The sequence below is a fragment of the Macaca fascicularis genome, chromosome 3 (assembly GCF_037993035.2).
Source record: "Macaca fascicularis isolate 582-1 chromosome 3, T2T-MFA8v1.1".
NCBI classification, from domain to species: Eukaryota; Metazoa; Chordata; class Mammalia; order Primates; family Cercopithecidae; genus Macaca; species Macaca fascicularis.
This window is the reverse complement of record NC_088377.1, coordinates 86,694,998-86,708,713: the sequence shown is the minus strand read 5'-3', so window position 1 is coordinate 86,708,713 and position 13,716 is coordinate 86,694,998. Positions and strand designations below refer to the sequence as shown.

General features: G+C 40.7%; 1 protein-coding gene across 20 annotated transcripts in view; it reads left to right on the top strand.

Moving 5' to 3' along the window:
- The window catches only part of HECW1 (HECT, C2 and WW domain containing E3 ubiquitin protein ligase 1), a 464,113-nt gene extending 457,941 nt beyond the window's left edge, over positions 1–6,172 (top strand). For all 20 annotated transcript variants that reach the window (XM_065542077.1, XM_074035183.1, XM_074035186.1 and 17 more), the window contains one exon: positions 2,006–6,172. In XM_065542077.1, the coding sequence (XP_065398149.1) occupies positions 2,006–2,117 (112 nt within the window). In that variant the 3' untranslated portion in view covers positions 2,118–6,172. The remainder of the gene's footprint in view (positions 1–2,005) is intronic.
- The last annotated feature ends 7,544 nt before the right edge of the window (positions 6,173–13,716 follow it).

Here is a 13,716-nt window from a genome sequence, read left to right as displayed (position 1 = left end):
TGCTGAATTGGATCATGATTTGATTGTGTTCGTTCATTCTAGATGACAAACTAAGGGAGTTCACCAAGGCTCTAAATAAATGCAATAAAAACAACTAGTAAGGAAACCGTGGGTGTTCAGACTAGGTGCTATTCACCAATGCTTTCTGTTTACTCCCAGAAATGATCTTTTACAGAATTAATTTGGTTCCAACTAATTTGTAAAGATGATTTTTTTTTCTGTAATATTTCCACTCATGAGTGCCAGTTAAAATGACCAGAGGAAGAAAACTACGAAGATGATGCCTGCTCCTATCTCACCCCTGGCTAATTCAGCTAGTTCCAAAAGCATGCTTGGGATTTCTCTGCCCTACTTTGCCTGTTTAGCCATAGCCCAATGTATGTTCTAGTTTCATTGCAATCTTTTTAACATAGAGAGAAATCACTGTAATCATCCTAGTCGATTTATTGAGTTCCCTTTCACTCAAATATTTACATCTAGATAAAGTATTTCAATTATTTTCTTTTAAAGTAAAGGAAGGCCTGTATGAATCTTAGATAACAGTCTAAGAATTCTGCTAATCTCTATTCATATGTTTCTTCCCAATTATGTCTTTAAGGCCTAAGACCAGACACTCTACTACCCTATGCCTGCCTTTGGAGTTTGAGCGGGGATGGGACAGGGAGGAGGGAGGTAGGGGTTAGGGAAGTTCCCCAAGGACTGCCAGGAGGAGGAATGGGTGCTGGGCAGACGAAAACACCAGCATCCTCCCTAGATTCTCGCTGGGCAGGAAGCCCCACCTTCCCCCTTTCCTCTTCCCATCTTCCTCATTCCCAAAATAATCTCCCTCCATAACCTGAGTGCTGCATCAGCCTGGGCAGTGATCTGATACTCTGATTTATATACTTTAAAACAAAGGTGTGAATAATACACAAGTCCCCTAGGGATCTTGTAATGAAAAGAAGAGTTTAATATCCCAAATAAAACTCTAATGAAGAGAGTTTAGTTTTGTTTGTTTCTTTGTATGTTTGTTTTGTGATTTGATTTGGTTTGATTTTAGAGTGCCCTTTTCTGTGCTGGTTGGTGTCTCAAAACACCATTGCAACACACTACTCTTAGGGAGGAAAAGGCAGGAAATGAACTTTCACCTGCACCCATCCACCTTTCTCCCTACTATGGTACAGGCTCAGCATCAGCCAAAGTTTCTGTAGAAACAAAGAACTACTGGCAGGGAGCAGCTAGTCAGGTGATTCAAGGCTCCACAGCAAGGGATCTATGTGTACTGGGCTTCTTGTACCCACTGCTGGAGACCCACATGAGTCTTCCAGGTCCAGGTGTTAGCCTCTGGCGAGGAAGACATTCCTTGTCTAAGGCAGACACTGGCCGTGCAGGAGGAAACACATGAAGCAAACTAGAACCCTGGGTGCCAGGACTCTCCAGGCATCCGGGGAGGACTGGCTCACATGGGCAGCTTTTCTTGGAAATGTAGCACTTCAGCTTTAGTTTCTGTGGGTTCTACTGGGGTAGAGGAGTCAGACTTGTCTCCAGCGCACACTTGACTTGAATGGAGAACTGGATCTCAGAATTCCAGGCCATCTCAAGTTCCTCTAAATAGATGCATGTGGTTCACAGAGGCTCAGAAATCAGAGCTGGGCAAGAAGACTTAGGAATATAATCCTTCAATACTAACTATATTTCTGCCTCCTTCATCGACCACATCAAAATTTATAACGCAATTGCAAATCAGGCTGATACCATAGAGTTTATAATCAGTTTGCTAGTGTCATTCTAGTGTAGTTGGTTTGCTTGCAAATGCAAACAACCCATTTTTAGTTATTCCATTCCTTCCACCGGTCTATTCATTCTACAGGAATATGGCTCTTTAGTGTGCAATGTTTTATGGTGGTCCTGAATCACAGTCCTGCTCACTTTTGATTCCCTTTTGAATCACAACTTCAGACAGTCACAGATCCAGAACCAGTTGTATCGAAACAAACACTCTCACCGATCTCTTCTCCCCATTCAGGGCACACACATGCTTCAACCGACTGGATCTTCCACCGTATCCCTCGTACTCCATGTTGTATGAAAAGCTGTTAACAGCAGTAGAGGAAACCAGCACCTTTGGACTTGAGTGAGGACATGGAACCTCGCCTGACATTTTCCTGGCCAGTGACATCACCCTTCCTGGGATGATCCCCTTTTCCCTTTCCCTTAATCAACTCTCCTTTGATTTTGGTATTCCATGATTTTTATTTTCAAACCAAATCAGGATTGACAAAAGCTGTGCATGAAGAACTGCCTTCTTCTAAGATCTAACCTTCAGGCTTCTCTCCTCTGTTTTCAATGAACTGCTAGCCTGTATGCAATATTAAAAAAACAGCTGTCTCAAGGTCTGTGTATATCTCCACATACCTCCATTACTAACAATGAAATATGAATGCAAGTTAAGCTACACTTGACCAAATGGTAATAAATGTTTACTTCCATTTCTATAATTTAAGGGAAAATGTGAGCGTTAAGCACTCCAAGCTTTTATATGCCCATGTCTTCTGAGCAGAGCCACCATTTTTTATAATTTCTAACAACCAACTCCAGAACTAGGAGCTGATCAACTCTTTGTTTTCCTCTCTATCTACTTTTCCCTGTGCATAATATCCTTCCAAAGGACAACAGTGGCAAAGCTGAAATTTTTATACATTCAACTCATGATTCACATGTGGCATCAGTCCCATCAGCCGGAACTAGCCTAGACACACGGTGCAAATATGACACTCCCAACGATTAACAACAGCAAGAAAACACATCGCATCCCAATGGTTGCGGGGATTGTGGGCTCAACTCAAGAGAAGTTTAGGAGGGGGAGCATTGCTAGTGAATACTCACACCACAAGAAGGACAAACTTGTGCACATGTCCAAGAAAGAAACCTTCTTGATTGATGTAGCATGAAGGATGAGGCTTCAGCCCCCATTGTCTTGTGTAGAATGTGGCAATGCCAACTGGAGAAAGGGAAGAAGGACATATTATCTTGGTTTGAATCCCTGAGTTCTGTACTGTTCTATTTTGTTTAGTCTAGCCACAGTTCTTCATAAAGGAAAACAAAATGTGTAGATGATACCATGACTTTTGTTAAAGCCATGACTTTTGTTTGCTTGGCAGACAAACCCTTCTTTTTTTAAACTTTGATATTGGTTTTTTTCACGTTTTCTTTTTTCCTTTTCCTTTCTTAATCATGGAGTTCAAGTTCCTTTACATTCGATTGTCCATCAGGACCACCCTAGGAAGCTGCAAAGAGTGATGGTGCTTGTTAGGGATCAAGGGCAACACAGTACTTCTCCTTCACCCATAGTAATCCTCCTGGGGCAGAAACGTAACACCCCAAAGGCACGCTGATTTGTGTCAAAATAAATATCCAATTTCTTTTAGCATTCAGTGAAAACATATCTCAGAAAACTTCAGGTTGTCAGAAAAACAGTTGCAGGCTCCAAAGACAGCCTAACCTCTAATTACATTTGAAATAAACCCAACCATAATGGTCATTTGCTATTTTTCTAACGTTGTTATCCATGTTGTCTGAAATAGGTCATAAATGAAAGTGTTTTTCTTCACTGGGAAAAAGAAGAGCTCAAGAGACCCGACTATTTAAATGTCACATTATTGTTTTCCATATTAAAACAAGGGAGAAATGTAAGACGAAGTGAATTTCCTATGAAGCCAGGCCTAGTGGCTCATTATACCAGTTTGTGTCCGGACAGTGTGTTATTTGTGTTTCCTACACTCTAAAGCATTCCAGCCGGGAGCGGTGGCTCATGCCTGTAATCCCAGCACTTTGGGAGGCCAAGATGGGGAGATCACTTGAGGTCAGGAGTTTGAGACAAGCCTGACCAACATGGTGAAAGCCCATCTCTACTAAAAATGCAAAAATTAGCCAGGTGTGATGGCACACGCCGGTAGTCCCAGCTACTTGGGAGGCTGAGGAAGGAGAATCACTTGAACCCGAGAAGCAGAGATTGCAGTGAGCCAAGATTGTGCCACTGCACTCCAGCCTGGGTGACTGAGGGAGATTCCATCTCAAAAATAAATAAATAAAAATAGAAGCATTCTTTTAGTAGGAAGTATCTACAATGCCCAGCACCCCTTGCAGCGACGTGTCCGGTGTCAATCAAGGAGTATACATTATAGAAATTTAGCCTTTTATTGTCTAAAAAGAATTTACTGAGACAGGATGGAATGTGTAAGTTATATGATAAAGAAGTTGAGGGATATGTGAAATTCAGTACACATTCAGCATCTGAAAAATAATGGATTCCAATGGAGCTATTATTTTATTTATGAAATCAGAACATAAGGACTATGCAAATAATTGAACCATACCCTTATTCTAACTCTTGCAACAGCATCTCTAATATAGGGGCATCTTTTATCTTTAGAACTTGGTATTATACATATGTAAATACTCATTAATTCAAACAGTCTCTTTCTAGTACTTACATTATTTGTCAGGCATTGGAAAGGGAGAAAGCTGTTTACAAGATGGACCGGCTCCTGGAGAGCTTTACAACTTATATAAATAACGAATTAATCTATTAATTAGATTAATTAATATCTATTCTAACCATATACAAAAAGAATGCAGTATCTCAGAAATTATATATAGATAGGTAACTTTGGCATACATGATTTTTCAACTAACATTTCCTTATCCACCAGCACTGCTGATGTCACAGCTCTAGATCTATCCCACAAAGCATAACAGGAACATTATTTCACAAAAATGCAAAATTTCATGAAGAAATGCTGATGTCACGGTCACCTGAAAGAAGATGAACCTTGTAATACTTTATTGCAACCTTGCATAGAATCCTTAAGGAAGAAAAACAAAGAGAAGAGGAACACAGAAACAAGTTGTGGAAATTCATGTTTACCTTATTTATAAGGCTGATGTTTAAATTATATATAATTTTTCATTCAATGTGTATATGAAATGAAATAGCTATAGAACTAAATTTCACTTATGTGGAGGTGTAAACCACCCTAAATTATATAGTTCGGCAGACAGATCTATTTGTTACCACCTGTAATTTTTTTTTAAGCATGAGTTTTCTCCATGGAGGCAAATTGCAAAATTAATCACTTATAAATGTATAAGCCACAATCTCCCTAAAACAAGATCTTTTAGATTTGGTTTTAGTAAGAGTGTAACACCTTTAATCAGGGGACAAACAAGAGCAATAAATAAGAGAAGATTTATGTTACAACCTTCGAAAAATGCTTTTAAAAATCTATAAAGTGTTATAATAATAATTCCATGGATATCACAAATGTTTTATTCTACAGTGTGAAGATGATAATCCTAAAAATGGAAATTGACTCTGTGGGGTCAGGAGAAGTATTCTAAATCTACTGAACTCTTTGTAATTTCTTATGTATATAAATTACTGGAGGTTGTGAAGATGCCTAGAGAGTGGTGAAAAAATTAAGAAAAAGAGACATATGATTTGGGGGAGCAAACGTTAAACATGCAAGACCTAAATTTTCTTTTAATACATGACCATATGTCCTTGAACAGTAAGTATATTTGTGTGGCAAGCCAATGGCTGAGTTTTCCAGGATAGTTTTAATATTACATCCATCATATTGTCAGTCCATGTGTCAAACATGTGTCCAAAATTTGGGTTCAGAAATTTCTCAATTACCACAAATATTTTCCCAGTCAAGATGAAACACTTTCAAATGAAAGTAGTTAGAACTTTACATAACAAATGTGGTGCTTTATTATTATTATTATTATTACATACTTCAGTGTTCATTATTAAAACTACTGCAATACTATATCATAAAAACCTGGGATGGATGTTCCAGCCATCATAAATGGTCCAAAAGAGAAAGTGTTATTTTCCTGTTAGCAACACGTAGTCCCTTTGTTCTAGTAGAAAAAAAGGTGCCTAGAGGTAGTATATAGAGTAAATATTGTTCCTTTAGCCTACTTCCTGCAGCTTCCAATTTATCTAAGGAAATGTCTACAACAATTTTGTTCAAAAGTCTGTTCTAGTCAATGGCAGGAGAAGTCCACGTTACTGGGCTGATTTTGCTTACATCAACAAGAGAAATGTCACGTGATACTCAGGCCGCGCTTTCTCTTCCATCACACCATCTTCAAGGAATGTCAATAAACTCACTTTGGTATGGCATTGTGTATGCTCCTTATTGCAAACGGAAGTCTAGGACAACACATAACAATCTGTATCCTGCCTTATGCTCTCGCTGGATGTAAGCAATAAAACAACACAGAAGGCTACCAGCTGCTATGATTTTTTTAAAGTCCCAAGAAAAAAATTTTCTATCAAAAAAGCGTAATATGTGCTCACAAATTCATGAATAAAGAGGAGAGCTTTTGTAGCAAGTTCCTTGTGTTTACCTATAAGAACCCTAAACAAACCACATGGGCAGCAATTTTTTAAGTTCCCTTTGTGTAAACCAGTTGTGCACTGGTTTATATACATTCCTAGCTATGGAGATGCTTCTTTGAAAGCTTCAGGCTACAGCCTAACACCCAGTGTCATCCCAGGACAAGGGTTACCACTAGGCAACCATATTGTGTCCTATGGCTCATATCACAGACTCCCAAGATGGAAACAGCACGATCTCCTTCCAAGCCTCTAAAAGACAAACCATGTGACTCTTACTGGGTGGTTAGAAGCTGATTTATTCTTTAGACAGAAAATATTCTATTATTAGAAAAAGTGTGGGGAGGACTGGGAGAAGGAAAAACCTGACGGACTGATTTGGAGACAGAGAGGCATCTTATACTGCATTTTTCTTTTCTTCTTCTTCTTCTTCTTCTTCTTCTTATTATTATTATTATTATTATGAGACGGAGCTTTGCTCTTGTTGGCCAGGCTGGAGTGCAATGGTGCAATCTCGGCTCGTTGCAACCTCTGCCTCCCAGGTTCAAGTAATTCTCCTGTCTCAGCCTCCCAAGTAGCTGGGATTACAGGCATGCATCACCACGCTTGGCTAATTTTGTATTTTTAGTAGAGACGGGTTTTCTCCATATTGGTCAGGCTGGTCTCGAACTCCTGACCTTAGGTGATCCACCCGCCTTGGCCTCCCAAAGTACTGGGATTACAGACATGAGCCACCATGCCCGGCTGATACTGTGTTTTTTCTACACGTCCTGGGCTGATTTCAGATTTATTCTAACTGAAAATCACTTTTCTCCTAAGGCATAAAGAGAAAATCTGAACTCGATCATCATTTATAGTGAGGCATATAGTATTCTGCTTTAATCTTACTCTGAAATCAAGATTGGACTTCAAGTCTCCTGATTTCTTTTATTTATTTATTTTTGTTTGTTTATTTGTTTGTTTGTTTATTTTGAGACCGAGTTTCGCTGTTGTTGCCCAGGCCAGAATGCAATGGCATGATCTTGGCTCACTACAGCCTCCCCTCCCGGGTTCAAGCAATTCTCCTGCCTCAGCCTCCCAAGTATCTGGGATTACAGGTGTGCACCACCATGCCCAGCTATGTCAGGCGAAACCCCATCTCTGTCGGGCTGGTCTCAAACTCCTGATCTCAAGTGATCCACCTGCCTTGGCCTCGCAAAGTGCTGGGATTACAGGTGTGAGACACCGCACTCAGCCAGGTCTCCTGATTTCTATGGCCAAACTTTTCCAATTAATATGCTGACAGCTCATTAATTATGTACTGTAGGGGGGAAAGTGACACACATAGCTTGTGCTCCAGACACAGTTTAGAGGACGGCTCTCTATGAGAATAAGTGAAGGGAGTTATGGAGGATCAGGCTAACCTTTATCAGCGCTGCAGGAATTACATATCACATTTATGACTGGGAATAGGCTTAGACACTTTTGTCCAACAGGTTTACCTTAGAGATCTGAGAATAGAATAGTTGATGTCAAGGTCACTGAGTTTTATCTTGAAGACTACTGCCTTGTCACAAAATATCCTGTGGGGTCCTGGGCTCCTGGACCTGGCATAACCGTTCAAAAATGTGCCAGGAGCATGAGGTATGCAGAAGAGATGGAAGCTCAAAGAGTACAACTGGATGCCAGGAATCCACGGTCAGTGTGCAGTCACCAAAGAAGGATGTGGGCTGCTGGTTCCCACGGCCCCTCTGTGCGAGTTTGCTAAGGCTGCCAGAACAAAGAACCCCAAGTTGGGTGGCTTAAACAAGGCTAGTAGTTTGAGATCAAGGAGTCGGGGGCTGGTTTCTTCTGAGGGCTGTGAGAAAGCATCTGTTCCACCCTCACTCTCCTAGTTTCCAGTGGTTTTCTTGCAGTATTTGGCATTCCTTGGCTTGTAGATCTCTGCCTTCATCTTTGTGTGACTCTGTGTGTGTGTGTATGTGTGTGTGTGTCCACATTTTTCCTTTTTATGAGGACACCATCATATTGGATTAGGGCTAACCCTAATGACCTCACTTTAACTTGATTAGTTCTGTGAAGACCTTACCTCCAAATAAGGAAATAGAATCACATTTGAGGTACTGGGTGAAGTTAGGGCTACATTATATCTTCTCTGGAGGATGTGATTCAATCTGTAACATCCTCCTTCCCTAAGAGCCTCCAGCAATAATAGTAACAGTCATAAATTCCGACATGCCTTTTATGTATCATCTTATGAGATAGTTACCTTTATAGCCCTCTTTTAAGCTGAAAAAGAAAAAAAAAAAGCATAGAGAAGTTAACTAACTTGCCCAAAGACACACAGTTAGTAAACAACATAGCCAAGATTTGAGAACAAGGAGCCAGCTCCAGGGCCCGAGCACTCAACCACACACCATCTCATTCAAGTAACCATTTATTGAATACTTGTTACACGTTAGGTCTTGTGCCAGACACAGGGGTCAGTGGCAGTCCTTGCCCTCAGGGAGCTCATGGTCTAACAATAAAATGATGCATCCTTCTCCTCCAGGTGAGATTTGGCTTCTGATTCCAGTGTGAGTAGTCTCCCTGACCCAACTCGCCAACCCTGGCTCCCGAGTACAATATGATGCCATTAAAAATTAATAAGCAATGTGCTACAGGAAAAGGGAACAAGAGCAATTGTCTCTGCTGGTGAGGAAGGATGGGCAGTAATGAACTCAGATGGAGACAGAATTTGAACATGTATAAAAATGGGAAAAATAATTTAAATGTATTATATCAGAAAGAGGGAAACGGTTTTTTCTGAAACAGTAAACAGAGAAATGAGCAGAGGTGACTCAATCAGCCTAAGAACCTTCATATCTTTAAAAGCTGGGAGAATACAGCTACAAAGAGATTTTTTTAATATCTGGAACTTCTGATTGAATTAGCATTAAAACTTGTTCAGATTAGAATTAATTTGTTCAAATAATTGGGCAAGTTATATATGCCCAAGAACTTGTATTTCTTTCCATTTTATTCCAAAGAGTACATCCTATAGAGTCTTCTTTTTTTCTTACACAGTTGTTATATAATCCCTATTACTTTTTAAATGTAATAAAAATTGGGTCCTGGCTTTTATCCTGTCCAGAATTTTATATTCACTCATAAAAAGAGCTTCTTCCCTTTTTCCAACCTTATTCCTTCAGTAGGAAAAATTAAATGACAACAGGAAGTAACTCTTTTCTAAGATTGTGGTGGATCACATAAAAGGGCCTCAATTCTTCAGCCCCCCTGAAGCCACACCCTTTACCCCGTAACTTTGCAGTCACCTCCACCTGTGGTTGGACATTCTGACTCATTCCCTGAACCACCCACCCAGTGTAACACAAGCAGAGGCATGTAAAGTACTTGCACGGCTGAGCTTGCCCTCTCTCTCTTGTTGCTGTGCTATCACCATGAGAGCAGGCCTGGAATAAAAGGAGAATGAGAGATGTCGGGGGCCAAACTGAGCCAGGCTAGATCAACCAACAGCCAGCTGACCACCAGGTACTTCAGCAAACCCAGCCAGGATCATTAGAGCCATCCAGCCAACCTCCAGCTGACCCCGGAGACATCAACACTGAAAGTGCATGGTTAAATACCAATGATATTTTGTGATCACTGTACTTTTTTGTGGCAATAAATAATAGACTCAAAGACCATTCGGCATTCTTTCCTTTTTAGGATAACTTTTGAGAAGAAACACTGAGAGTTTAACCTTAGGAGTGCATTCACTATGCATGGTAGCTACTCTTTAGTTTAAATTGACAATGGCCAAGTCTGGTGGCTCACACCTGTAATCCCAAATACTCAGGAGGCTAAGGCAGGAGGACTGCTTGAGGCTCAGAGCTTGAGACCAGCCTAGGCAACATAGTGAGACCCTGTCTCAAAAAAATAATAATTAATCAATTAATAATGAGACTGTAGAGAAAAGAGAAATTGGCATGTTGGCATAACTTTTCCGAATATAATTTGATGATATGTATCAAGAGTTTTAAAATATCAAGGGCCCAAGTTATGGTTCAAAATTGCATCTTGCTGGTGGATCCAGAGAAGAGGCCTTTCATTCAGGTCAGACACTAAACTATTCTTAGGTATTCTTCCCATCCCATCATCAGTAACACTCTGTGTTTATCCAGGATTAGAACTCCTATGTAGACAGCAGGAACTAAAGGAAAATTATACTGTATCACATGTTCCAAAAGATGAAGGCCCATACACAAATTCTGTAGGGGAGAGTAGGAGAAAGAAGAACCCTAGTGGCAAAGCATTTATTCATTCAGTTTATCAATAAATGTTCATTGAACATCAACACTGTGCTGGGCATTGTTTTAGGCACTTGGGTTGCATCAGTAAGCAAAACAAAGAATAAGTAAATAATATAGTATGTTGAGAGGTGATAAGTGTGATGGGGAAAAAGGAAAGGAAATGAAGAGAAAGGGAACAGGGTTGAAATAAAAGAGATTAGAAATATAAAAAGAATTTTTAGTGACGGTGCTGACAAAAGATGATGTTTGGGCAAAATCTTCAGAGATGAGGGAATGAGTGCTGACACTCTCTGGAGGAAGAGTGGCTTGGTCAAAGGCTACAGCAAATGCAAATGCCTTTGAAACTGAAGCATTTCTGGTCGAGCCTGCGGTGGCTTGTAGTTTTCATGTAGTTTTTCAGAAAAGCCATCAGTAAAGGTAGAAGGCAATACTTCCTCAGTTCCACTGAGCTTCACTTAGATGAATACTTACCAGATTCTCCAATTGGTCTGTACTCACCCACCTGCTGTTCAGATGTAGGAGTCCAGGTGTCCAAATGGGTTGAACTAAAACACACACACACACACACACACACACACACACAGTTCCTTAGCAAAAGCTAGGTCTAATTTACTCACTGAAGGACAAATAATTCTGGAAACTATGACAAACATCACAGAACAAGAAAAAGAATCAGCACCCTGAAGACTCAAAGGAAGAGTTCATCCCTGAAGATGACTCACTACCAGCAACAATTGAAATTATTTAAAAATTTCTAATTGGGCCAGGTGTAGTGGCTCATGCCTGTGGCCCTAGCACTTTGGGAGGCCAAGGCAGGAGGATTGCTTGAGGCCAGGAGTTCAAGACCAGCCTGGGCAACATAGCGAGACCCTATCTCTCCTAAAAAAAAAAAAAAAATTAACTAGCCAGATGTGGTGTTACACACCTGTAGTCCCAGCTACTCAGGAGACTGAGATGGGAGGATTCCTTGAGCCTGGGAGTTCAAAGCTGCAGTGAGCTATGATCATGCCACTGCACTCCAGCCTGGGCAACAGAGCAAGAGTCTGGCTCAAAAAATATATATATTTTCTAATTGGCATTCTGAATATCAGCTAGCTAGAAGATATGATCCCTAAGAAATAGAAGCAAAATACCTAAAAAGAAAGCTGAATTGACTGAAAAATAAACCGAAACAAAAAAACAAGCAAACAATAGCAGACTTCCAATTAAGATGGAGCACTAAGTTAACTTGAAAACAACCACCACCCTCATGCTCGAAATGTGTGAAAAAGATGGTGGCTGACACCTGTAATCCCTGCACTTTAGGATCCTGAGGCGGGCTGATCATGAGATCAGGAGTTCCAGACCAGTTTGGCCAACATAGTGAAACCCCGTCTCTACTAAAAATACAAAAAATTAGCTGGGTGTGGTGGTGTGTGCCTGTAATCCAAGCTACTTAGGAGGCTAAGACAGGAGAATCACATGAACCCAGGAGGTGGAGGTTGCAGTGAGCCAAGATTGTGCCATTGCACTCCAGCCTGGGCGACAGTGTGAGACTCTGTCTCCAAAAAAAAAAAAAAAAGGGAGGCCGGGCGTGGTGGCTCAAGCCTATAATCCTAGCACACTTTGGGAGGCCAAGGCAGGTGGATTGCTTGAGGTCAGGAGTTCAAGACCAGCGTGGCCAACATGGTAAAACCCTGTCTCTACTAAAAATATAAAAATTAGCCAGGCTTAGTGGCAGGCACCTGTAATCACAGCTACTCAGGAGACTGAGGCAGGAGAATCACTGGAACCCAGGAGGCAGAGACTGCAGTGAGCCAAGATCATGCCACTGCACTCCAGCCTGGGCGACAGATCAAGACTCCATCTCAAAAATATATATATATATTGTTTTTAATGTAATATACAGTGAAGCTAAGAAGCTAGAAATAAAAAGAAAACCTACAGCTACAGTGATTAGTGAGAATTAGTTAAACACTTTAAGGACATGGGTTTTCCTCTGTGTCAGGACTTGAGCCCTCAGTCTTCTTGTAGAGCAAGGAACTGAAAATGAACTCTTGGCATTGAACCTAAAATTGGGGAAGTGCTGACCTCTTCATGAATAAAAACCTCCTCTGCTGGCACAGAGTCCTAGCAGGCAATAAGTTGCTTGATGGAGGAAGTGGTGTGAACCACAGATCCTGAATCCTGACTCATGGCTCATGACAGTGCAGAACACAAATTCACGTCATCCAAATGCTTCAGAACCCCCAAGCTCCATTGAGAAATTAAGCCAGAAATTTGTCTCCCAATCAACAAACTCTGTAGTCAGGGCAGAGACCATTTAGAAACCACATCATAGAGATTCTTTCCTAACTCAGACCCTATTTGGAACCTTTAAAAATACAAAATTACAGTTAAAATAGGAGCCCATCATCAAGAAAGTATAAAATATATGAGGAACTCTATCACTAGGAAAGAAAATCCACAGATGGAATGAGCCAATGGAACTTGAAATAGTACTGCCCTCTAAAAAAGCCACAACATAAGTACTTTTAAAGGTCCAAATTGATAAAGAAAGATTCAAATATGTGAATCAAGGATGAAAGATTAGAAACCATAAAAAGGCAGGTTTGAGAAGAACAGTTTTCTGTTGCCCAAGCTGGAGTGCAGTGGCGTGATCTCCGCCCACTGCAACCTCTACCTCCTGGGTTCAAGCAATTCTCCTGCCTCGGCCTCCCGAGTAGCTGGGATTACAAGCGCCCATCACCACGCCCAGCTAATTACTTTGTATTTGCAGTAGAGACAGGGTTTCACCATGTTGACCAGGCTGGTCTCGAACTCCTGACCTCAAGCCATCTGCCCACCTCGGCCTCCCAAAGTGTTGGGATTACAGGCATGAGCCACCATGCTCGACCTACTTTTTTGTTTGTTTGTTTGCTAGAACAAACCTCTTGAAACCTGTAAGTATTTAACATGAATGAGAATGTTGGCAGCTTACAGCACTTGAAAGACCTAGCTTCTAAAATAAGCGAATCTATATTTTTCATATATATGTATTTATAAAGTGTACTTTTATTATAATTGTATGTTTAAAAA